Here is a 27,504-nt window from a genome sequence, read left to right on the forward strand (position 1 = left end):
TGTCTCAATATAAAGCCTGGCACTGAGTCTGAGAGACACATAGCTGAGAGGAAATGAAAGGTAGATGAGGAAAAAGAACTGAGAGAGACTGCAAACACTGGTCTGTTTGAACTTTGTCCTGTTCTGTTTCCCTTCCGGAATAAAACAGCAAAGAGGATTTATTTCATACTGTGACAAGGTAGGAGCACCCTTTCTTCTTTGATACTTTCATGTATGTGTGTGTGTGTGTGTGTGTGTGTGTGTGTGTGTGTGGCTCCCTCCCATTCTCCAGAGCACAGACAGGTGTGCAGACACAGATAGTGACTAAGCCTCTCTGGCCGAAACTGTAGGCAGGTTAACAAGCTCAGTGTTTAATAAGGATAAGAGTGGGAAGATACGGTCATGTTTGTGCTGAAATTAAAATCAAAATGTCTTTACACCAGAGGCTCAACTCACCTGAGTGACTTCTCTTAATTTCAACTTATTTATTCAGTTGTTCTTCAAATATTTCTCATAATGTAATTTTCATGTAAGTACATTTATAGAGCCACACTCCACTTGAGTGAGATGTTTAATATTCAGTGCAACACTGTTCTGGTTGCTGAGACAAAAAATGATACGTCACTTTCATGTTATAAGAAAGTTGAGTGTATAGTCTGGATGTATGGGCATCAAATTAGAAATTGCTCTTCTGGGATATCTGGGATAAAGCTAGTGGTCTTTGAGTGAAATATATTGAGTGATGAACAAGTTGAGATCTTTAATCACTATATATTTAGTTTCCATCCATTTATAAATTATGATCTACTTCACTACTCTATCCCAACCACTTATTTTGTTATAGTTTGCAAGTATACATTAGATTATTAAACCTATGTTTTAAACACATTACAGCTTTCAAAATGTATTACTTTTATTCCAATACACATTTTTACAGTTTGTATAAATGTCTGACGCACCATCTGTGCAGCTTCATTTTTAGTTTAAAAACATATGAAATTAAAATAAAACTTACAAAATGAAAAATATTCAAAGAACAACTTAATAAATAAATTGGGATTAAGAAAGGTCACTCAGCTGAGTTGAATCTTTGGTGTAAAGCCTTTTTAGGTGCACTTAAATTAAATAAATAAAATTTATTAAAAATAAAATTGGTGTGAATACTGCATGCCAGAGATAGCTTGTTTAATTTAGGTGGTATTATAAGAGCCAATAAGCTGGGGATTGTTGGTCGCTGTTGTGTCATTGTTTACATGCATAGAACACTCTAGAAATACTGAGACTCTCTAGAAAGTCTACTGTTCTGCTGAAATCTCTCCAGCTGTAATCCCTTACTTTACATTATAGAATGTTTGAAAGCATACAGTATTAGACATTTATGTTTTTCAAGGCTTTCTTTCTTGTAACACTTATTTAAAACATTCTAAACATTTCATGGGACTATTTGAAGTTGCTTGCCGATGGTCCGCACTTGGTTTGTGCAGAGTGTTTATCTGATAACTGATGGAATAAGCAGAGCTGATGTGAGGAGAGACTCCAGCAGACCCTCATCCCATCATCATCAGTATCTTGTAGCCCATCTGTCCGTCTGCTCCGATGTATGAGGGTTTGCTTATGAGTCAGTAGCTCAGTTTGAGCTCGAAGCAGCTGGGCTTTGACCACTGAGTGCTTTCAGTCACTTTATGGTAGCTTTGAAAAGAAGGACAGATGGACTGCTGTACATCCTAGTACACTGTGACAGTTTTATGAAAATAGATGCACTCTTAGAAAAAGTTCCTTTCTAGATATAGCTCATAGATTCATAAAGGTGTTCTACTTGAGACCCTCTTTGATAGGAAACACATTGTTGTTGTACGGCTTTACAAAAGACAAACCAAAGAACCCTATAATGGTCTATAGTTACCTTTTTTCCAATAGTGTGAAAAATCTGCAAATATCCAAATGATCCAAATGAATCATTTTGCCTAACTGCTATACACTTTTACAGTCCTTCTGCATGGTTTTGATGCACTTACATCAAAGTTTAGTGGCGAGTAATATGGTATAAAATATTATCACATGCTACACAATACTGTTACTGACTGTTACAATGTGCTGACACTCAAGACTCCTTCCATAAATGTTACATAAATGTTAAATGTTGAATGTGTGTTATATAAATATTGTCAGAAGTGTACTGTTGGTGAAAATGAACACCTTCTGACCAATCAGATTAGAGAATTTAACAGCAATGTATAATTTTAATTAACATTTACAAAAATGTATTTTCTGTATAACACAGAGGAAAAATAAAAGTATAGAAAATATATGTTTAACATTCAATAGGCTAGGCATTACTGTGAGTAACAGGGGAATCAGGTGAAGTGTTAAAATTACACTCTTAAATTAAAAAAAAAGGGTAATGCTGGAACCTTAGATGTAAAGGTTATATGTTTTGTCTACCTAGGAGAACATCTAAAGATTCTATGTAGAACCCTATCCTTAAATATCAAAACAAAAAAACATTCAAGGTCCTTATTTTCTAAGCTTTTATTATGATATGTGCAATACGCAAAATACATGCTATGAGGTAATTTAGCACAGTGTTGATATCACACTGTCATATCATCCAGCCCTGGTGAACAGCTGCTTGTTGACACGTTCAGTAGCCCGTGTACTGTCTCTGGTCAGAGGTTAGACCACAGCCAGTCACTGTTACACTAGTTTTTATCAGTAGGGTCAAAATGCCACCCTCACTGCTGCTCTGTTGCTGACAGCGGTGAATATGACAAACTGAGATCACCCTCTTTTAGTCACTCTGGAGTTTTTTCTGCCTCGCTGCTTCATGAAAGTCAGTGAAAGGGCTTTGGTCAGAGAACCACTACCATCCCACTGTGTGTATGAGTGTATATGAGAAAGACTCTGTGTTGGCTGACTAAAGGCACAGTCATGCAGAAAACTGTAAAGCAATGGCCTGTTTCCTGGCCTCCTCTCAGTGCAGATGTGGTATTGTGCTTGCTGTTGAGTTGATTAGATTTAGATTAAATTATTAAAGCTATTTATGTAACTCACAGCCGTCACTGTGTCTTTGTCAGGACTCGGTGCTTGCAACCTGACTCCAAAGCAAGCACTTCAAAAGCAGTCATGTGTGGTCTTAAGCCATTGTTCCCAGTCAGGGGCTGGGAGAGAACATGAGGGCCAACAGGTTGTGCTACAAATGACCAAAGCTTGAGCGGAGACGCCACAATGCTCCATGTAGAGAGGCCCAGAGGGGCCATAAAAGCCATTAAGTAGGGACATATTAAACCTGAAACCTGGGTTGTTGTTGCTGCTCCTACAGTGAGTGCATGCATGAGAGTGTGCAGCACTTGCACATATTCATACCTTCCATAATGCTGAGAATGTTGTTCTGATATCCCATAATGTTGGGGGTTTGGCTAAGTTTGACAGAAGGAAGTTGCTGTTTCCGCTACACTGATAAGGTCAGACTGCGTAATGTTGGTAGTGGAAGTACGCCCCCCCTGCATAACAGCTACTTTCTACCAAATTTAGATTAATGATGACTTTCCCTCCTTCCTGAACCACTTGCTTTTTATTACAGTTCATTTAGAGTGTAATAAATCTAGTTTAGACTTTCAATCCTAACACTGCACTATGATAAGGAAATAATCATTGGAAAATGATGTAAGGCAGTTTAGCTGCCACAACCTAAAAGGTTCTAAACATCATCAGGAAAATGAGTTGAATAATAATAATAACAATAATAATAATAATAATAATAATAATAATATAAAAAGTATTCATCAGTATTAAAAATAAGGTTTTAATGCATGATTTCTATTATTTTACTTCAGAATTTCCAGCATTCTGGACAAGATGTAATTATTTTCTAATTACAGCATGTGTTGAAGTGTTTTTTTTGTTGTTGTTGTTTTATACCAAAGCAATTTGCCAACAATTACATTTTAAAGAATGACACATCAAACTTTTATTAATTTTGTTATGTTTAATGTGGTGGAACATCTGTGAAACAAGTTTGTTCCTGTTATGTCTTACGTTATAGAAAGAGATAAAAAGTCATTCCCTCACCAGCCTCTTTTTTCTCGCTCTCTGGAAGTTAATGAGACAGAACACATGAGACAGAACAAGCCTTCTGTCCTGAAAACCTTTTGTGCCGGAAGCCATAAAGAAATGCATTTAACACAGATTGTTACAAAAGGCTGACACTGGAGACTTCTTCCAAAAAATGCTAAATGACAGCCTTCTTACAGAAAACTTTGACGTTCCTTACTCCATTTGTGTGGAGGTCGCTGTATGAGCTGTTACTACAGGAACAATAACATATTAGAAAGAGTGCGTTTATACTGTATAAAAATGTGATTTGCTTTGTAGCCAGCGCTACTGTCAGAACCATGCTGATAGAGAAAATTAATCCACACCTCCCGACCAATCAGATATAAGAATTTTAAATTATTCACAAAGAACATGGTGAGAATGACAGCTTACTGGGTAATAGCCTACAGTGCACTGTTTTTAAAAACTACACACATAATAATGAAAAGCTCAGAGGATGAAGGATGCAGGAATCAGTTCTACATTAACTAGTCATGGATTAAGTGGATATAACATAAACTGATGAGCAGCTACATACATAAAATAGGAACTTATTAATAATACATTATAGTCTGTAATTAGAATTTTATACTTTGGTGATTCAGTATCTCTCACATCCACTTTCTTTTCTAAAAGTAGACTTTTTACTCTCACTTGGCTTTGTGTGCCTACAAGCCAACAGAGTTCATAAAAAAGGACGTGATGAACTTGTGTTTATTAGTTATGTTTATATTCAAGGATTATTGGCGGAGTTTTCTGTGTTTGGGTTTCTGTCACCAGCCAGACAGAAAGTAATGTCCACATAATCAATGTTCTGTTTGCAGAGCAGCAGCTGATCCTTTCTCTCTCTTCCATTTGGTCATTAAATCAAATATATGTGTGCTTGGGTGCAGTGAGATGGAGGATGATGGCTCATATTTAATTTTATTATCTAATATGACTTTCTAAAATGGTCATGTTTAATGATGGTATGGATATCCATTTCAGGTGATTAATGATGATGATGATGATGAGGCTGGTTGTGGTGGCCAGTGCTGTGCTTCTCCTGATGGTGGACAGCAGCATGATGGAGAGGATCCTGTCCCGCAGCAGGAGGGACCTGGCCAGCCCGCTGCACGCTGGGGGTATCCGGGACCCATTCGGCTCATACTGTCAGAGAAGAGGGGGCTGCTGTGAGGGCAGGAATGATGAGTGCACCATGCCTTACCTGGATACCATCTGCTACTGTGACCTGTTTTGCAACCGCACAGTGAGCGACTGCTGCCCGGATTTCTGGGGCCACTGTCTGGGAATCCAGCCTCCTCCCAGAGGTCAGTGAAGCAGTAATGACACTCTAGCAGAGGCACACCTTTAAAAGAGTGATTCCATGATTGGGATGCCATTTAACCATTGTAACTTTTAAATAGTAAACTTTATTAAATCTGAGAAAACATGCATTTAATGATTCAATGGTTCAGGGTTTTTTGTTTTTGTTTTTGTTTTTTTTAGCAAAAAGAGTTAGCAAATACACAAAATGTGGTTTATAAGAACCATGAGAACAGTTTATAATTAGTGACCTCATCAGTCACAAAGAATGACATACTTTTCTTCTTTCCATAATATTCAGTAATGATGCAACTTCATGTAGAACTTCATGTGACTGTGGAATATTCCAAATATTTCATAGGGATAAATGTTCTCAGACATCAGGGATGAGTGAATATTTTCTGACACAACTTAAATATACATTTATCATCCTTGAAAAAGGATGTTTCAAGCATGAGATGGATGGATTCACAAACTAATGCAAAGATAATATTTACTGATGTACTTTAATCATTATGCTGTAAGCTAAAGTGTAATTATAGTGTGCTGGGATAGGCAAAAAAGCATTTTTAAAGTCTGTACATAGGTTTTATTACAGTTTTTGATAATTGCTTACAAACGATTTCTGAAACTATGGCTCCTTTTCTCTAAACTCTACACACAAAACCTCAAAACACACACACACACACACACCATGCAAAATGTCACACTTATCTAGCAAAAGCAAGCACTTCATTTAAAACTATTTTAACTCTTCTCAGAATGGTATTTTCGCATCATAACTTTACACACAAAACATCAAATGATTAGCCATATACACCCCAACTACACACAGATGTGACAAATATAAAACACTACTATCTTGTGTCTTTTGCATGTTCAGTGTGCAGTGGAGTGCACGGCAGTTTTCATAGCACTCACACGTACATGTATGTACACAAATACTGTATAAAGAGTATGTATGCATATTCAGTATATAATTACACTATAAACGGAAATGTAAGGCGGGGGAATTTCTTTCAAAACATTGTATTTTGATTGTATTCGACTTCAGGATGAACATTAGAAGACAAAACAAATACATCTGAAGATACTGTAAACAAATAGGCTTGTTACTGAAAAGAAAAAAAATTAGGGTGCATCCTGTCTCCAATTTGGGTTTGGCCACAACACCTCATCAACATCGCAAGCAATATTCTCTCTGGCTATACAGCGGGGGAAGTAGCGTCTGGAGTGTCATATCCAGCCCTGGCATGCCCCTCGTCTACGTCACCACAGGCCTCCTCCATCGCCTGGAGAAGGGGTATGCATTGGTGAGGTTGGTGACTGTATACCTTCCAATGCCATGCTGAAAAGAACTCTTCTACTGGGTTTAAAAATGGAGAATATGGTGGCAGGTTGAGCATCAAAATTTGTGTATGATCAATGAACCAATTGCGGACCAGAGCAGTCCGGTGGAAACTTACGTTGTCCCAGATAACAACAAACCTGGACTGATCTAGCGAATTCCTCTGGTCATTGGGAATGAGGATATTATGCAGGGTATCAAGGAAGGTGATAATGTGGGCAGAGTGGTATGATGATGGACACCATTCTGACTAATGGCTGCACACATAGTGATGTTGCCGTCACGCTGTCCAGGGACATTGACTATGGCTCGGTGTCCTATGAGGTTTCTTCCCCTGCGTGTTGTTTTGGTTAGGTTAAAGCCTACCTCATCAACGTAGACAAAATCATGGTGCTCTGCAGCAGCATCTAGTTCCATAACTCTCTAAAACAGACAAAACGTTATTGTATGACAGTATGAACACACATAGAGCAGTCACTATGTAGCACAATACACTGGAATACAGTACCAATGGCAGGACAGTATAGCTTACTTGTACATATTCATAGCGCTGTTGTTTCACTCTGTTAGAATTTCGTTCAAATGGTACTCTGTAGAGCTTCTTCATACAAAGCTGATAGCGTTTCAAGAGATGGCTAAGTGCGGATAAACTCACCCTATTTATGTTACTGAATGTTGCGTTGTCAGTGATGATGGTGTTGCAGTTGTCATAAACGTATGCTGTTGTTTGCTATGACCATGTTCACAATGTGTTGTTCCTGCTTTTCTGTGAGCAGCCATTTTCTTGCTCCACTGAAGGGTCGTCTAGCAATTCTGCAAAAACATGATGTGAATGGTTAGGGTGCAAGATTTCTTTCAGTATGAAATGAAATGTTATGGTAGGTACAGTACGTACTGTTAGTGCTGCAGTGCTGTAAGTACAGTAGTTAATTGTTCTCATTTCGAAATGTCCAGATGACACTGGCTACAGTGTAGCGGCTCAAGCTAGGCTCGACCCTCTGCCCAGCCTCCCTGAAACTCAAACCATGATTGACCACATGGTCCACCAAAGTAGGATCTCATCTGTGATTGTTCTCCTTTCTCCTCTTCCTTGTCCCACTCCTTGTCCTCATCCTCCTCCTCTTTGTCCTCATCCTTGTCCCCCTCTTCCTCTCACTCCTCTTCCTCTAACTCTCTCTCCAAATTTGTCTTCCATTGTTGTCCAAACCAAGAAAGCCAACCTGAAACCTACTTATTAGGTATCTGTTATAATTTTGCCTGTGTGTGCTTTCCTGCATGACCCCTTTTGGAGTTGAAGTTCTGTGTGCGAGGTGTAAAAACTGCCAGGCGTTACCTGAGAATAAGGAGAACAGTGACCTTCTTAGTAACAGAGAGGGACACACAAGGGAGTGGTGAATGGAGGTCAGAAAGAATGCATGTAATGCAGAGGGAGTGATTTGAGGGGCAGACAAGCAGCAGGAAAGGGCCAAAAGAGATCAGAGCAGGAATGTCAGACGTGTGTTTGTTGAAGGAGGGACAGTCACAGCCACAGGCGTGTGATACGACCTCCGGCCTCCATGATTGCTCACACACCACGCACAGACTGAACATGCGTTCTCAGGTGTGTGACTCAGCTACCTCCCATCTAATGACTCAGCTAGCAGACACCGCACCTAATCTATCCTAATGATCCCTGAACAAAATCCAATCACCATTAATTTACTATTCTTGTATGCACAACTTTTATGTATATGTCTATATCTTCTATAAATAAATAAATAAATAAATAAATACAGGGTGTCCCAAAAGTCTCCATACATAGAGGACTATAATACGCCGGGACCACGTCGGTTGTGCCTTCGTCGGTGGACGTTTGTGGATGTCCACTTCTCAGTTGGTCTGCAGCACTTTCAGTCTTTTAGAATTTGTTAATAAGTTTGGCAACAGTGTAATGTGTGTCATGTGCTTGCCATGTTTCCTGTTAAAGTCCATCGCAACCTTGGACAGCTTCCCGATCCAGCCATGAGAATGATTTCACTATGATCTCCTTTTGTCAAAGGCGTTCTTAAAGGCTATCTGAAAAAATATATAATGTAAACTAAGTATGAAAAATTTTGGACACACACACACCCACACACACACACACACACACACACACCCCTGACTATGCTTTATGTGCATTATTCACCAACTAAACTGATTCTTAGTCAGCTGTAAAAAGTAGTATTCCTAGACAATACATAAATTAAAAGTAGTGTTGCCATAGCAATACTAACAATAATAACAATGCACACAGGAGCAGCCCTGCTTTATATACCTTGAGGGTTCCCAGACCATTATGTACCTTAATGCATCTTTATTTGTTTTGGTTTCTACTGAACAATAACATGATGTAAAATGTTTTGTCAGTGGGCGTGGTCATTAGATAATTGCTGGGTAAAGCAATAGGGATAAATCTGTATCCGGATTTCTGTGAAGCTGCTTTGTGACAATGTCCCCTGTGAAACACACTATATGATGGTGTGTTCCCTGCAGAACCATGCCTCCAAAATACACCTGCTGAACACTAGTGCAAGAGGGGGAGCTTGTAAAGATGCCTTCTTGGCCTGGCTGGGTAGATGTTTGTGGTCCACAGTTATTTTTTCTGCCTTTTTGGTGCCTGGAACACCACAGAAACCAACGTTTATCTTCAGAAAAGATTAGATAATTTATTTAAAGCTATCAGAAGTCTGAGAACTTTTAACAAATAGTGTTCTGATCTAAAAGTCACTGATTGCAGCTTTAATGTTATGTGCTGCAAACTGCTTCAGGTAAGGAGTATAGTGTAGAGTCTTCATTACAGCATCTCAAGAGGTGGGTAGGAGGGAGTGTAAGTGTAGTGTGTGGGCTTCATACAGCACTGCTTACTTGCACCCAGGCAGGCAGTGTAGCTCTCATTTAGTTCGTTATGGCATGAAGGGAGCTGGCTGTCTGGGAAAGCAGAGCAAAACCAGTGCCAACATTTTGGTGCCAAATCACTGAGGCTCTGAGTACATTTTAACCTTTAAAGCAAACCGGGAGAAGTGTTCGTCATAACCTCTTCAACACTGTAGGAATGTCACGCAGAGATATTTCTACAGAAAGGATAAAGCTGTGTGACCTTTGTTCTCCTTTGCTGAAAATCAAGCAGGTTCTCCTGCTAAGTTATTTACTGTACATTTATTTGTTACAGGTATTTGTGAGAGAAATGGCCACAGGTTCCACTCAGGTGCAACCTACAAAGAGAACTGCAATTTATGGTAAGGCTAAACTGTGCGGTCACACACATGCACATACACACATACACACACACACACACACACACACACACACACTTTCTTTGTTGTTCTCCAGGCAACATAGTGCATGCTCTGAGCTCTAATAACAGGAGCTGTGGAGCTGTACACATTGTTCTGTACATTGCTGGGTATTTTATAGGATTTATTCCCAGACCACAAGCTTAGTGAGACACACATTCCTCAGCTACCTCTGTCTCGTCATTCTTCTTCTTCTATCTGACTGTGATTTCTTTCTTTAAAAACCACAGACCATGTTCCATTTACAACAGATACATGACATGTCCCTGCACTGTATGTTTACATATCTCTGCACTTTCATCTCGAACATTGCCTTGCTAATGAGAATAGATTTATTCATAGTATTTGTCTTTTATGTCAGGTCTTCCTTTACTGGTCTACAAATGGTCCCTAAAAGCAAACGTTTGAATACTATTACACAATATTTCCATGACTGCACCTCTTTGTCCTTCAAGAGCCAGCTAAAGAGGTTTTTTTTCACTCCCACCTCTCTAAGATTTCTCACACCTTTTTCTTTTTTTTTCTGCTCATTCCCATGGTAAAGTAACAGGGTAAATAAGGTGTTACATAAGTAAGCGTTATTCTCATTACTGGCGTATTGACCTGTTGTACACAGGATATCTAGGCTGTTAATTAGGTCCTGCATTTATCGTGAATGGGTTTCGTGAATAGGGACATGTCATTTGTCAGTCCTCAGTTGTACTTTGCTGATGTTCTGCGTGTATGATTTAAGGTGTACTAAGCCATGAGGGAAGAGGTTACTGGGCAGAGAATGAGCTAGAGGAATTCCTTACTTATGTGCTAAACCTCTCTGGCACCTAAGTGCCATGAGTCATGTTTCCATGAACAAGTGTGCACTTGTGGCTGTTTTCAGCATCTGTCTGGGTTTTGAGTGTCCATGCACTACTGTCATTTAGGTAATCTACTGTAATGTCAGATAGTTTATTTCATCACTACAGTCCAGATGCTGGACATCTCTGCACATCTGGTAGGGATCCAGAGAGAGGAGGGTAAGTGATATAAAAATATCCAGAGCACACACTTCCAAAATACCATTAAATCCCAGGTGGCGGAGAGAGATTAAGTACACTATGAGTCAAAAGTTGACACATTAGATTAAATGGATGGTTTCCTTTTTTAAAGACTTATGGTTCAGATGTGTTGCTAACACAAATATAAGTAGAAACAAATATATATATTTAATAAGATGAACTTGAAATGATTTTTGCTAAAGCAAATGGTCATTTAGAACTATTAAGAGAGGTTAAATATGAGACAATAGTAAAAATAGTAATTAATGAGGAAAAGGTGCATCCACACTTTTAACTGGTAGTGTAAATGAAAAAGAAAAGAGTCCACACACACATTTAGTGCTCTAAGTGATTTGCATCAGACATACACACATACCAGCCAACAGCCATTAAACCCCTACATATACCCATAACCCCCACACAACTCACTGCTCGATTATGAAACATTTACTTACACAAATTCATTTTATATTCACGGTATAGACCACTGACTTTGGTAACACAGTCCATAAATCATGACACAAACTTTAAATAAATATATCACATTATTACAAAGATTGTAGTAAAAACATAGTACTAAAAGTTGCACTAAAGCATTTGAGAGAGTCAGATAGATTGAAAACGCTATAAAAGGAAATCTAGGATAATGGATTAAATAAGTCAAGCTATGATTAATAATAAAAATCTCACAGACCCACAAGACAAACTATTTAAAAGAAAAGGGTAAATATCTAATGGTCTATAATGTGAAAGCCGTGTGTGGGGGGGAAAGTCAAATCAGCGATAACTAAATTTGGGGAAATGGGGTGGAAAAGGAAAAAACAAGTAGCAAGGTTTAATTTATATCTCTGCTTTTTAGTCTAATCAAAATAACACTTAGTCAAGCAGTACTCACAAACAAAGCATATTAAAGTCATAGTTAAAGCAGAATTGATCTAAACTCTCCCCTGCATTGTTAGTGCACACACACATCCTCTCTGGCCAGCAGTCCAGTACACAAGCTGAAGCGCTGGGTGGAGAGCAGGACGTCCGGCTGTTCTTATCCTGCTCGCTCCTCCAGCTGGCCCGAGTCTCTCCTCCTCTGTTCTTATCTCGTACATGTACAACCTCCCTCTCATTCCACTCCTCTCTCCTTCTCATTAACGTCATGTTTGTCATGAGGCCCTTTATTTTTTATATCACTCATTATATTGTTTTGACATACTACTTCATACGAAAATATTAAATATTAAATGAATGTGTTCTGTTGACTCTAAGTATTTATAGATCACATTCTGGAGCAGTTTTACTGCAGGTGTGTTTGAGCTCAGTGGCTGTTGGGCTGGTTGTTGAAAACTATCAACTGGTTTGATGATTAGTGTCAGGATGCTTCCTGCCTCCTCAGCCTTGCCTTCACTATGTTTATGGAAAAATTGCATATGTGATTATGTGAATGAGCTGGGATTATGAAAATCAATCAAGTGCATTTTAATGTTATACCCAGAAAATGCACATGACCTCAAGTAAATTCATACCACCTGAATAATGTGAAAAATAAAACCACAAGCCCTGCATGTGAAAAAAAAAACATTTATTCATCTTCAGTAGGTGCTTTTATCCTGCCAGTTGCCCACAAGGCCAGAACTCCAGTCCATCACAGAACACCATGTACATACACATTCACACATAAGTGTAATTTAGCATAGCAAAGCCTTTAGAGAGAGAAAGAGATACACTTCTCACGCTTATTTTAATGTACATATGTTTCACTTAATTATTGTAGAATCTGTTATTTGTTATTTCCCTGTGTAATGTTTTGCTGCCATTTCAAAATTCTTAATAGTTTTTTTAAACATTGTTATTACTTGTGTGCATATGCATGACCCCTTGAAAATGAGCTGCCATAATGAAAAAAATGAATGGGTGCATTATTCTGTAATGGCATCCAGAGTCTGAGAGATTAGTCTTAGCAGATCTTTGTGCAGTGTTTGAATTATACACCTGGGTGGTCTCACCGTTATCAGACTGAAAAATGATAAAATCCAGGAACGTCACCTGTAATACACAGATGTGGAAACTTTCAGATGTGTTCAAAATAAATAAATTAAATAATACAATAAAATAAGGAGATATAAATCTCTGATGTATTTATACTTGGTATAAATTTCCAAATACAGTGAAAGACATGAACCCAGGCTAATTTTGAAGATATCTAGGGAGCTCAGGCTGCTTCTAGAGGTTATTAGCACACATGAGACCTCTTGAACTTTAAACCCTAGTTTTGCTTATACAAGCTGGTGTGCAAGTCACATGACTCTAAGAATAGTAGAGATCACTGTTAGTCTATGATCATAATCAGAACTCCTTTTGCTCATTCCCACACACACACCCATCACAAGATCCAGCAAAGCTCTGTGTACTGTATATACTGTAATTAGGTCTGAAATGTGTGTGCACATGTTTTTATTTCTTGTACCCACAAGGACAGGAATATCTGACAGTGTTGACCTTTTGGGACTTTTGGCTGTACTCCATGAGGAAAATCACAAAAACCATAGCTTTTACTTAAAAAAAAAAAAAAAGCCAAAAGGTTTACTTTTGATTACTGAGGTTAAGGTTAATATAAGATTTAGGCATATGCATAGCATTAATAATTATGTCAATGTCCTCACAAGTATAGTAAAACATATGTGTACGCTGGGCTCCACACATGGGTCAGGATCCTGAAGTGAACAGTTGGGGTGAGTTGACGAGGAATGTGAAACATGTCTTTTTTTATTGTCACGAGGCCACCTGACACCTCACACCCTAAAGACCAACTGCTTTTGCATGTTACTGTGTGAATTTCTCCATGCAGACGCTGGCACCAGGGACTTTTTTCGGCCAACAAATAAAGGGGTCAGGAACCTGTGTGCTTCCCCCCAAATCAAATTTAGCAAACATTCCTGGAAGTGACCAGTTGTTTTTTTTAGATTCTCTTGATTGTGTGCAGTCATATATGGCTAATATGGCCTTGACAGGGGAGTAACTCCTGAATAAATATTTTTCTAGTTCCCTGACTGTAAATGTACTTGTTGGAGTAATATTTTAAATTTACTTTCAGAGTTATTAAAGTTCGTAACCATTTGAGTTTATGGAAATAAGTTTCTCTGAAGAGAAATTTCCTCATGATTAATGATGCTTCCGGATGATGTGAAATATTCCACGTCACATTCAAAAGTTCCTTCAAGTACCACACTCGAGTGTGCTGCCCCCATCTCTCTCACACGCTGCCTAAAAATGGGGATTTATTCGAGCACTACAGCCATAAAAGGTTTACCATTTCAGTCTTAGCCATTGTCCACCCCCTTCTCCTCCTTCTCTTCGAGGCAGCTAAGTTCTATCGTTCCACTTGATTTGTCTCTATCAGGAGAATTCCACCAAGTATTTATTTTTCTACTGTTTTTATTTCTGTGAGCCTTTATTCTATGTGGGTTTAAATGGGACCTGCATTAATTGAATGTCTACATTTGTAAAGGAATGAAGGAGACTGTAAGATAACCATGTCCTGGTGTCTCTCTTTTTAGTACATGTAGCGCAAATGGCCAGTGGGTCTGTGAGCAGTACGCCTGCCTGATAGAACAAGACATGATCCAGGCAGTGAACTGGGGAAACTATGGGTAAGAGGCATGCACTCGCTGACCCTCTGAGAATCCGCCTTTCATCCGAATTTACTAATGCCACACACATTCATGAGTTTACTTTTAATCTGTGTCCAAAACTTATCCTTCCATTGATCTCTTGCTTAATAGATTGCTTATGTCTTGCCTACTTTAGTTGGAGGGCAGCTAACTACAGTCAGTTCTGGGGTATGAGTCTGGATGAGGGTTTGCGCTACCGTCTGGGCACTCAGCGGCCTTCCCGAGCCATCATGAGTATGAATGAGATTCAGGTGAGTGGTGTATTACACACTATACCCAGCACTGTGGTAGTCTAGAGCTCAGATAATTTCCCATGGCATGGGTTCTCAGTGATTAATGGGATCAGAACTGATTGGATTCAATCTACACTTTAACATAGGAAAATATTACATCCTTTTATAGAGCTGATGATATCTTTGCATTCGTTATCATTTGCACTGTATTTGGAGTACCAGTAGATTTAAAAATTCATGCCTTGGGCTGCTGAGTGGTTCATTGGTCCAAGACAGTGTTTCTCAAATACGAGCAATGTACCTTTAGGGGTATTTGGATATGCTCCAAAGAAAAATCCTGTTTTCAGTTATATTACACAGTGTGTGTGTGTGTGTATGTATGTATATATATATATATATATATATATATATATATATATATATATATATATATATATATATATATATATATACACGTATATACAGTGGATATAAAAAGTCTACATGCCCCTGTTAAAATGCCAGGCTTCTGTGATGTAAAAAAAATGAGACCAAGATAAACCATTTCAGAAACAAAGGCATTCTTAAAGGCTATCTGAAAAAAAAAAAAAATATATATATATATATATATATATATATATATATATATATATATATATATATATATATATATATTAACTAAGTATGAAGACATTTTGCTAAAAAGTGTTTACAAATGTTCTCCTATGTATGGAGACATTTGGGACACCATGTAATAATATGATTAAACAGATTTAATAAGTAAGTATGTAAAAACTGTGGGTCAGAACTGGCTATATAATTAAATTCATTGTATTTCAATAGCAAAAGCAAAATCAAAACTTGAGAAAAAAAAATCACCACATTCTACAAATGACAATACAGGACCAGCAAAAAAGAAAACCAAAACTGAAACTCAAAAAGAAGAATATGTAGGAATGGGATTTGCATCAAACGAATTTACTCATTATTAGTCAATAATTTTTTTTAATTTTCTAGCTGATATACAGTTTATATTGCATTCTGCATGGCAGTATACTCCTTTTTGTTGTTTTTTCCCCAGTAGTTAAAATAACTAGTCTGCTAAAAGTGCTTAAGTGCTACTTTATCATCAGGAGATCACAGATTCATTCCTTACATGGCCTTTCATGGTTGCGGGTCCAAGAGAATATAACTGGCCAATTCACTCATAGCATTCCTCTATTCTATCAGCTCTGTTTTTGTACAGGAAGGATGGTATTCCTGCTTTTCTTCTCTCTCCAAACATATGTTAGCTCATATACAGCACAGTTAGTGTTATGATGTTGCATGAGTAGCAGTTTAAAAAGACGTTGTAGTTTTTTTTATGCTTGTCATGTATTAGCCTTCAGCCTCTCTATCCTTCCAGTTTGGTAGAAAAACAACAGCCAGTGGGTATGAATAAACTGGAAGAAAAGTAGTATAAAATTAAATAAATTTAAAGTCATGCCACCATGAAATATCTGCCTAGCCTCTCGAATACCCCAGGCACATCAGGTTAAGCCTTTACTCACAGTAATTAGTGTAATGTAGCATGCTCAATGGAAAACATTCATGTAAAAACAACATCCACGAATTCTACATTCGTTAGATCTCTCAGATATCTGCTTTAGTGACTTATCTCGTCTGCTAGAGGATGTAAGAGCTTCGCTGGTATGGTTGGTTGGGTGCTCTCTTATCCTGCCCCCAGCTGTTTTGATCGCACTCAATGAGGCCTTCAGTCTCCTGCTAGAGCAACCTGCACATTCTCCATAAACACACATGAGAGAGAATGCTCTAGACGAGAGGGGAAATGAATTGGAACAAGATCAGAGAGAAAACGCAATAGTTTGCCCAGACGCTACAAAACATCTCCTCCAACATGTCTTCACCTGCAGCATGTTTCTACACACATCCATTCATAAAGCTCTTTTCTGCTCTGTGCACACACTCAGGATCAGCACTCATACTACACACACCTTAACACACTCATGAGGAAAAAACACATAATTTTCACATCTGTAGCCTCAACAGAAATGACACCTTTCTTCAACTGGACTTTGAATTGTGATGCATTCCAAAGGTTTACACCTAATAAACGTCAGCTTGAATCATTAAGATATTAACAAAAGGAATGCAGGAGTGCAGGAATGTGTGACTGTGCATTTCCAAAGGAGAGTAGCAAAGTCCAGCAGTTTCCAAAGCTAACTCTACAGCCGCTTCGTATCGATGCCTCTTTAATCTAGTCACTCAGTGACATGACCTGAGACAGCGGGATAGTTGCAGGTTAGAAGAACTTTACGTAACGTGGCGTTAATAATTAACGCTACCCACACAGAAAATGAGAACATCGGCTCATCAAACAGATAGATTTCACCTTTTTAAATTGCAAATATTTACACAATGAGTGATAAGCAGCAAACACTGTTACAGTTCCGGATACTGACACAACAGTACATTTTATATGTATTTTACATGAGTTTTCATTAAGGCATCTAACAGCTGAGATTCAGTGGTACACTGCAAAAGTTCATGGAAGAGATCATGTTAGTGCTCTTATTCTTACTCTCAGGGGCATAACAAAGATTTTTCTCCATTTTCTAATCAATTTGGTCATCCTCCAATGCCCACCCACTAGCCAGCGCTCCCCAATCACACGATAGCTAACATGCAGGGAGAGTGGAGGCTAACACGTGTTTCTTCTGAGACATCACTCTGCTACTCACGCTGAGTCACAGGACAGTGTAACACACTAGGAGGAAAGTGCTATCTACCTTCTTCTGCATACATGAGCTTACAGTTGCCCACAACCAGCCAGGGTCACTGTGAACTGATTTAATATTATTCTTTAATAGCTCTAATATCTTACCATTAATAAGTTGTCTATTTTGTCGTTACTGTAAATGATAGAAATGAGATGTGTATTATTTGTATATTTTTACACATTTTGCAAAAAAAATTACTTTTGTTGAACAAACATAACCAAAATTAACTTTCTATTCTAGTAATTAATAGTAATTAAAAGTAATTAATGAAAAAAAATGTAAACCTTTCTAGTGTCTACATTTTAACTAAAGTACGTGAGTGGCACCAAGCTCCTGGTGGTCTCCTGGTGGAAAGACCTCAGTCCAGACCACAGTGTTTTCACAGCCAGTTATGGCCATGCTTACTGTAAATCATACATTTATTATTGTAATTCCCTCTTCATCATTACTCTGGCAAATGTTTTAAATATAGTGAAAACTTCAGTATATTAAAAATCTGGCTGTTAGAATTCTTCCACCTGTAAAAACATGCATGTAATAATGTGATTTTATTCACCTTAAAGCATTTATTATTATTTATTATTCAAAGACCACTATGAATTATTCAGGCCATACAGTGAAACTAATAGAAAAGGTATGTAGTTACATGTGGGCCTGCTGACAGGTTTTGGCAGTTATAAATTGCTTGACATGGCAGTTCCAGAAAGAAAGGTCATTAAACAACAGGAAAGCTTTTACTCTCATAAAGGAAATAGCAGCTGTTACTACAAATAATTGCAGCAACTAGTTTAGACTCATTAAAAATGTATAAACTTTAAGGTGCCTTGCATTGATTTTTATTACTACCTTTGCTAACAGCTCATTCATATACATTCCTTAGATGAACATGGATAATAACGAATATCTGCCCAGTTATTTCAATGCTGCTGAGAAGTGGCCAGGAAAAATCCACGAGCCCCTGGACCAGGGCAACTGTGCTGCCTCGTGGGCCTTCTCCACAGCAGGTGAGTTACAGGACATTTTGTATATCTACGTGCTCACACAACCTTACAAGCTTTCCTTTATTCACTTTTCTCATCTCCTTTTATCTCCTCAGCTGTAGCATCAGACCGAATCTCCATTCAGTCCATGGGACACATGACCCCTCAACTGTCACCCCAGAATCTGATTTCCTGTGACACACGTAACCAAGGCGGCTGTGCTGGAGGACACGTTGATGGCGCATGGTGGTACCTGAGGAGAAGAGGGTAAACTCTCTTGGTGAAAAAAGTATTTTTAAAATGATCCAGGGCTGGGAATACCTTCCATCTATAATTACTGCTGTACCTACTGTGTTTTCTTATTGCTTCACTTTCTAATCCTCTGTTTCAGGGTGGTGACAGAGGAGTGTTATCCGTTTAATCCGCCCCAGCAGACCCCTGCTGAAGTGAGCCGCTGTATGATGCAGAGTCGTTCAGTGGGCCGAGGGAAGAGACAGGCCACAGCCCGCTGTCCCAACATCCACACCTACCACAATGAAATCTACCAGTCCACCCCACCCTACAGACTGTCCACAAATGTAAGACAACACACTCCCAAAGCATGCAATATCCTCACACCCAGTACACCCAGAACACACTGCCTGATCTTATATAATAGGTTGGTTTATGCTTAGTTTCCTCAGTATGGCATCCCTTAGTGGAAATAGCAGTAATAACGCCGTGTACTGAGATTTATCCAACTTACATAAACATTAATGGTCATTAAAAGCTGCATCTTCAATTTTCCTAACCTACATCTCATATGGTTATGCCTATAGTCTTTCCTTCTAATACACAAAAACATCCAACAATCACCAACAGTTACTCTGATGTTACGCCAACTGGCCCATAAAGATTGCCTTCTGTCAAATACAAATCATACATAATCAAATAACCTTAAGTGAGCTGATTTAATCATAACAAAATTCCAGTATTATAGAGAATCTCATGCACTGAATTCTCAGTTATGATTGGTCAGACAGTGGTGATTAATTTTTAATAACAGCAGATCTGACAGCAGTTGCGGCTATAATTCAAATCACAGGTTAAAAACGCAAGATGTAACATTCATTAATTAATTAAAACTTGTAATCGTTGTCAAATTGCTATAAGAGGTATAAGAGGATGTGCAGTTATCAGAAAATATTCTAGGTGGGAACAGACCACCTTATATATATATATCAACAACAGCGTGGTCTGTTCCCACTTTTAATTAATTAATGAATGTTACATCTTGCTTTTATATATATATATATATATATATATATATATATAACATCGTGCCACATCATGTTTTTAACTTACTTAACATCTGTATAGTCCACCAGTTTATCAACCCAGTGAACTCTGTTCTCATGTCACTCACAGGAGAAGGAGATAATGAAGGAGATCATGGATAATGGGCCTGTGCAAGGTATGGGATAGGGGTGTGGGATTGTAAGAATGTTAAGGTGGAGCTGTACAGTGTACTTGTTAGCACATGGTATTCGAGAAATTCCCTGATTCCCTGATTTATTATCACAGATACTCAGTACCATACAGTAATGAGAAAGACTGCATGAGTTTCCGTACTATGCAGAGGTACTTTGAGTCTGTGCCAGTCTTCTGTTGCATTGTTTCACACAGGAGGGAATTTTGGCCTTAGGCCACTTTTTTGCCCTATTTTTTTCCCTGCCTGGCTTAATATCAAGAAATGAGGTGGATGACATGTTTGATATTCTGCTGTTCTGGTGCTATAGTATGTGTATAAATGCCGGGCATTTCTTAGTGGCTGGTTTCACAGCTAGATTTCACACAGCATGATTTCTGAACAGACTTTACCAACTTTTAGGACTGAATATGCAAATGAATATGACTGAATAGCCAAAAGTACTTGCAACAGTTCAGTATTCATTTTATTATTTTGTATTATTATCTGCTGTAATAGTATATATCAATGGCCAATCAGAAAAAAAAAAAAAAAACTCAATTCTGAACTTTGGCTGTAGTCTCAAAGGTCAGCTGTAGATGGATGAGTGACAGCAAAACACCTCTATAAATAGACTCACTACGGAAGAGCTATTCTTTAACCCTGACATGGCCGTCTTTATGTAATGGGTGTCTGCTGCCTTATTTTTCCATTTTAGCCATCGTGGAGGTGCATGAGGACTTCTTTGTGTACAAGAGTGGAATCTACCGACACACTGATGTGAATGTACACAAAGCACCACAGTATCGCAAGCACGGCACACACTCCGTGAGGATCACAGGGTAAGCGCTGCCGTTTCAAACAGCACTCAAACTCCACCAGGATTAGATAAAAAGAGTTCTATTCTTTTATTTGTGTCTTGCTTTGCTTTAAAAATGCCCAGCTGATAGAACAGATAACCAGTATGATTATACGCCTTCATAAAATAATACATAGAGATAAATGTCAAGTCCACAGAGCTCTGCCAAACATCCAGACATGTTCCTCATTACCACAAAAATGCAGACACAACACTCAGATGACTGGCTCTGCCTCCTCAGTTATATCTTTCCCTTCATGTGTCTACACCACCTTCACTTAACACGCTGCCTCAACCCCACCCCACTGAGCCAACCACACCCTGATCTTGTCTAATCAGAGACTGAGACACAGGCCTTTTGCTTACATACTAAAGCACTGAGGTGAAACTAGAAGCCAGGGTTTGCTCAGGGTTTGCTGTTTCAGCACAGGCTCAGACAAATACTTTAATTTCGTTATATGAAAGCTTACCATTATAGTTATTATAGACAGTTTCTTAAGCAGCCTAAATATAGTCATGAGCTTGATCTGTGTGGTTTGAAAAAAAGTATAAGGAAAATGCATTTTGATCATTAGTACACAGATTTAGTTGACTGAAAACACCCCCAATAAGCTGCAATTTTAATGAACTAAACCTGAACAGTTTTAGTTTTAGAAGAGTTTTAGAAGATGTGAACCCTTTCCTCCCCTTCAGTTTTCTTCGATATGTTCTTTTTAAGTTCAAAATAAGTGCAAAAATGTCCTACATTTTAATTCCTTCTTAAATCAAGTGCCAAATTTGTGTTTCATTTAATCCAATCTAAGAGCCAAAGGATTTGTTAATTTTGAGAAGTTGACCACATGATGTAGTCCTGGAATTGGTCTGAACGTTTTACTGATCCCAAGCCTAATCCATCACGCTGAGATGGCATGAGGATCTTTTTCAATATCCCTGCAGTGTTTAGGGGTTAATTACAGAAGCAATAGACATTCCTCTAGTAGGACACTAGGACACAACTATGGAATGACTCATGAGTATCTATAACTAACAGCCTGGTCATTTTTAATTTCCCATCTTATAAACAATACTAAGTGCAGCCATAGTAACGGCAATGTACGCTATACTGTGTATGAGTGAGTGATTAACTATTAAAATGTCACCCAAGCCATGAGATTGTGTTTGATTTCACTGGACCTGGAGACTGGGCTAACCAGTTTGTGACATGCCCCAGTGATCTAGTGGTGATATTCATGGCGGATGAGTGGATGTCTGAACCCTGGCTTTTCTCCTCTCTGTATCATTCGCTGACTTTGCGATTCTTTTGATGAATGGGGCTCAAGGCCTATGGATTTTGGGAAGAGGGGCAACAAGAATGTTTTTATGGGGTAAATCCTGCCATGGTGTGTTTTGTTAAGCTGAGGATGTGGGAAAGTTGACATAAAGCTTGGTTGTGTCTAGTGTGGTGGAATGGTGTTGTCTGACCTGCTGATCCTGACTCTATAGAACAGAGAGTGGGCAGAAACCTACAGCAGCGTAGGGATGAACCAGGAGCCATGCTATAGCTGGTACTGTTCAAGGCCAAGGGCAGTCAAGAGGGGGAGAGTACTTTGTGGCACTCTTACACTTTATCCAATATAATAAGTCATCACAGTTTTCCCTGGAAAGTCTTCTTATTCTGTTTTCTTTATTTTAAGTACACAGTGTTCTGTTTTTAAACAATGTTTTTATTCTTCTATTTCTGGTTTGCTGGTATAAACCAGGATTTGACTTTTCCCCAGATTTGATTCCCAGATTAATTCCAAGCATTCCACTCTCATACGCAAGTCAATATGCAAGTACCCCCCAAAGAGGAGGTGACAGCCAGGCCAACTATTCTGATCCATGCTAGAAATAAAATGAAGAACATTCTGAACTGACCTTTAGGAACATCCCAGCAGCAGCCCACTGTAAGTGATGCTTGAACATCTAAGGAAAAGCAGCTCTGCCTGAGAACAAGACCAGCTATGGCAGCAGGGGGGGGCAGGCCTCAGCTTTTCTAAGAGTCTTAGCTCACAAAACTCCCAGAAATGTTGTTGTTGATGCACTTAGAAGGCAGGCGGCAGGCGGCAGGCATGTGCTGCTTCCTGATACCCGCATCCTTCCTAAAGCCAGAGGGAAATGGCAGTTTGGGAATTCTACCTCATCAAGTGAGAACTCCTGGTCTGGAATGTTGGCATCTGTGCAGTAGTTTTCTGGATATGTTTAGTTCTTGTGAGAACAGTCCTGTCTTTGTTGGTTTCAAGGGCACTAGGTTCAGGCTTAATCTGAGAGTTGAGATCAAATATATTCAAATGTACCAACATTACACTGATAAACTGCTATTTAGTGTTATTACATTTGGCAAGAATTTAACAAAGAAGCAGGTCATATATCCAAACTCTTGGTCCAAGGCTACATTTTTGTTAATATTAAAAAATGTAATTCGTTATTATTGCTATGTTTTTGTGTAGTTGGGGAGAAGAAAGAGATTACAATGGGAAAACACACAAGTACTGGGTAAGAAATCTTCAAGTGCTCAAACAATTATCGTCTCAATTGGAACATGAAATCTAAAGTTGGTAGTGATATATATTTTAAAAAATAATGTTCTTCTGTAGATTGCTGCCAACTCATGGGGCAAGAACTGGGGTGAAGATGGCTACTTCCGCATTGCAAGAGGAGAAAACGAATGCGAAATTGAGGCATTTGTGATTGGCGTGTGGGGCCGGATAACCATGGAGGACATGCACAGCCATCACCACCATCACTATGGAATACGCAAATAGAGATGCGCAATCAGGTGTGTCTCTGATCCTTGTGCCTCCTTCTGAGATCCATGTGCACCTCATCGCCAGATTGAACAAACACAAAAGACTCAGTCAGGACTATGGCAGGAGACTGCGATATGGTTTCTATTAAAGCCATCAAACTTCTATTGAATATATTATTCTCGCCAGTGCTCATAGGTGTTCATAAATAGCCAGTCCTTTTTGTTGTTCAAATGTGGGCAGTTTGGATTGAGCCTTGTGGTGGTTCTAATGTTTCCCTTTTCTCTATGCAAGAAAATGTCAACATAAAGTCAGTTTAGTTATTGGCCAAGGAAAATTGGTTCATGGAGACTTGCCTGTAACTGTGAGCTCACCAAAGCCCCCTGGTGGCCACACCACTCCATTACAATTACACATTCACTTCTCATACATGATGGTATGAAGAGATCACATAGTCTGAGTAGTCCATTAATGACTACAAAGATGGCTATACTATTAATCTTCTTCTTTGTTCATTTTATTTTGTTTTTATTAGCGATCGCTTGGTAGGTAGTTTAGAATTGTAAGTAACAGAGTCTATGAAACTCAGACTCACTCAATGTGCATTTCAGACAGTACATTCCAGCATTACAATTAAGCACACTGGAAAAGGCAAGACTATGTTAGGTTGAATTAAAAGGTTGAATTTATTACCAATTATTTATTTTAAAGAACTATGACAGCTATTTTTACAGTAAATATGTTTATGGTTGTGGTCTTTTTTTCTGAGTGATTGGCTGCTTTTATTTTGAACATTCCATTTATTCCAAATGCATCAAACTCTCCACCTGAGAATCAGCTACAATGCTGAAGATGCACAGTAGCTGACCTGGTATTTATTAAATCAAACAAAAAGTGCATTTTAATACAGTAACAGGCATTATAATGACCACTGATATAACAGCAGAGCTTATTCACTTACTCTAGACATTGGGTCTTAAACTTTTTGAAGACAGAAACACCTTTAACTGTAAAATAAAGTTCACAGACCCCCTCAGCACAGATTTATTTCATGACCTCATCTTTTAAATGTAGACAATAATATTCTGTCTATTTCTTGGAGTCAAAGAGATTGTTTTTTTTTTTTTTTTTTTTTTTATACAGTAGGTCCAGTAGGTTTAAACCTCATTAAATTCAGGTGACCTGTCAAGTAGGCAGTCTATAAGATTTATTAATAATAAATATTTTAACTTCGATTATAATGGGCTGTGACTTTCACCACTGTAAATGAATTGTAAAAATTATGGACACCCTGGCTATACTTCATGAACCCCTGGGGCTCCCCAGACCCCATTGTTCTAAGGACATGTCCTCCTAACAGGCCTTTCACATTTTGTTTAACACTTTTGTAGCGACACATAAAGGCTGACTAAGAATTACTGATCATTATTTTATGGTTACAATCTTAAAATATTTCAACTAACACTTATTCAAGTTTTTTTATGTTTCGTACTGTAATGCTGTGGTTTCTTGGGGGATTTTCACTACAGTCAACCCTTGCTAATTCTGAAATACAGAAGTCTCTTATAACAATACAATGCTTTCTGGCATAAACTTATACCAAGTATGAGCATAGACAATGCCACAAAGTGATCATTTTTGCTATCTTTGTTGTTACACCTATTTTAAATCTCTTTTTTTTTTTCCATATGTTAGTGCAAATGCTACTGTGTTTGATGTGACATTTTGTATGTTTTTCCCACCTATAAGCAGGTCTCCACTACTGAAATGAATCATACCAAGCAATTCCATGGCGGTTGAATATTTCACAGGCTCTAAGTAAATCAAATATTCGCATCATAGGAAATGATTTTTATAATTCCCCCTCAGCCATTTGGCTCCGTATATGGGAAGAAATGTGTGCTCAGATACAGTGTTATACTAAGCTTGCGTGTCATGCTCAGTTAATCAGGTGCAGATTTTTTTTTAACCAAAGATGAGCTGCAAATCACGTCTGTTCGCTTCAAAGCAGCATCACACACACTTGACTTAAGAGTACAACAAAGAGTTACTGAGGTAATACAGTACAGCGCTGGGTTTGAAAACACAGCTGCTCACTTTAAACATTTCTGAGACTTCTATAATGCAGTGTGAATAGTCACACGAAGGCCTCTAACTGTATCACTGACCATATAATCATCTTGTTCCATGCAGGAATGTGAACTCTTGTGTTGAACATTGGTGTTGATTATTTTCTTCAGGTCTATTCAGCATCATGTATTTCTTTAACACACACAAGCCTCTGCTACTGAAATGCATTTCTCTACTTCTGATCATTACCATTATAAGCTATTATTAATGGACATAAACTTGACACATATCTAATGTTATGCTGTTTTTAAAGCAGTGATAGACTTCCATGATCCATCCATTCAGTTAGTAAGAGGATTCATTTTCCTATTTAGTCATCCACACCAGAGATAAACCCCTCACACAGAGTGAGTGTGCTAGAAGACTGAACCCTAGTCATGCAGAGGAAATGGGTTTTGGCCAGATGATGTATTCTTAAGTCTCCTGTATGGATAATTGGTCTCTATTGGGTTAGAATGCGCTGCTTAAAATATGTCCCAGTGTAGGATTTTATTAAATTAAAGAAAGAGAGATTTATATCAGACTATTTAAGAAGCAGGTTTGTAAATTATATCCCTGTGGTCTTTGATGCAATGTGCATTATTGTGCTGTCACTTGTATTGTATATATGCAACACAAACCACTGTAATGTCCACCTGTGTAATGCAATAAAATCCAAATCCAACCATCATACAAACACAATCACCCAGTTTCTCTTTGACTAATGTATGAGATTACAAGTTAAACATATGCTCAGAATTGTGACTAAACCTTATATGAAGTTACAGCGTAAGTGAATGCTGGAGCAGAGAAGTTGAGCTGTTATGAGATTTGAAGGGAATGTAAACATGGAAGAAAGAAGCTGGTACCTCAGCACTCTCTCTAAAAGTCTTGAATAAAGTGGTGACCTGCAGCCATGCACGGTTTATAGCAAGCCACCTCTCTACACATTCCTGAGCAGATAATGTTACAGCCAAGAGAAAAACAATCATTCTGACACGTACTACATATGCAGCCACTGAGGTGACGATTACAAAGCAGTGACACTATAGACTCCATCCATAAAAGTTAAACAAACATTTCACAGAAAACTTCATACCAACAATTGTACATTTTTTTTGTTAAATAACATTTTTAAGTCCACGTATACATTGGTGCAATAGAAACTTATTAGCACATTAATATAAACCTGTGATTTGCCTTGCAGCCAGCATTCAACAGCACTTCCCTATAACCTATACTAACATACCTGCAATGTGACACTGGACATAGTTCCAGTGCAGTAACCATAATCTTGACCATAATCTGCTTGAAACTCAACAGAACATTTAACATGACAATCAAAAAATGAGTCCTAAGATGACTAGGATGAACTCGGAAACTTGTAGGAACTGCTACCTGTTTTAGCAACACATCATGCTTTATCTCTCTCTCTCCCTCTCACACACAGTTTAATACATGTATTACATAAAGCACTACACTGCAGCTCTCCAGCCCAATCTGTACCTTAAGGTCATGGATGTGAAGCATGAACGAGTCAGACAAATGGGAACCTGGGGGAAACAGCAAATTGAATTAAAGTCCTCACCTATTCAAAATCTGTCAAAACAGTAATGAAAGATTT

General features: G+C 38.4%; 1 protein-coding gene across 1 annotated transcript; it reads left to right on the forward strand.

Moving 5' to 3' along the window:
* On the forward strand, positions 1-26,582 carry tinagl1 (tubulointerstitial nephritis antigen-like 1). The gene is made up of 12 exons (XM_026929576.3): positions 1-178; positions 5,059-5,381; positions 9,915-9,981; positions 14,615-14,707; positions 14,865-14,979; positions 18,601-18,724; positions 18,817-18,967; positions 19,092-19,278; positions 20,108-20,153; positions 20,866-20,989; positions 23,475-23,520; positions 23,622-26,582. The coding sequence occupies exons 2-12, from the start codon at positions 5,066-5,068 to the stop codon at positions 23,787-23,789; spliced, it is 1,437 nt and encodes a 478-aa protein (XP_026785377.3). The 5' UTR covers positions 1-178; positions 5,059-5,065; the 3' UTR covers positions 23,790-26,582.
* Positions 26,583-27,504: the final 922 nt, after the last annotated feature.

Source organism: Pangasianodon hypophthalmus, chromosome 23 (assembly GCF_027358585.1).
Source record: "Pangasianodon hypophthalmus isolate fPanHyp1 chromosome 23, fPanHyp1.pri, whole genome shotgun sequence".
Lineage (NCBI taxonomy): Eukaryota > Metazoa > Chordata > Actinopteri > Siluriformes > Pangasiidae > Pangasianodon > Pangasianodon hypophthalmus.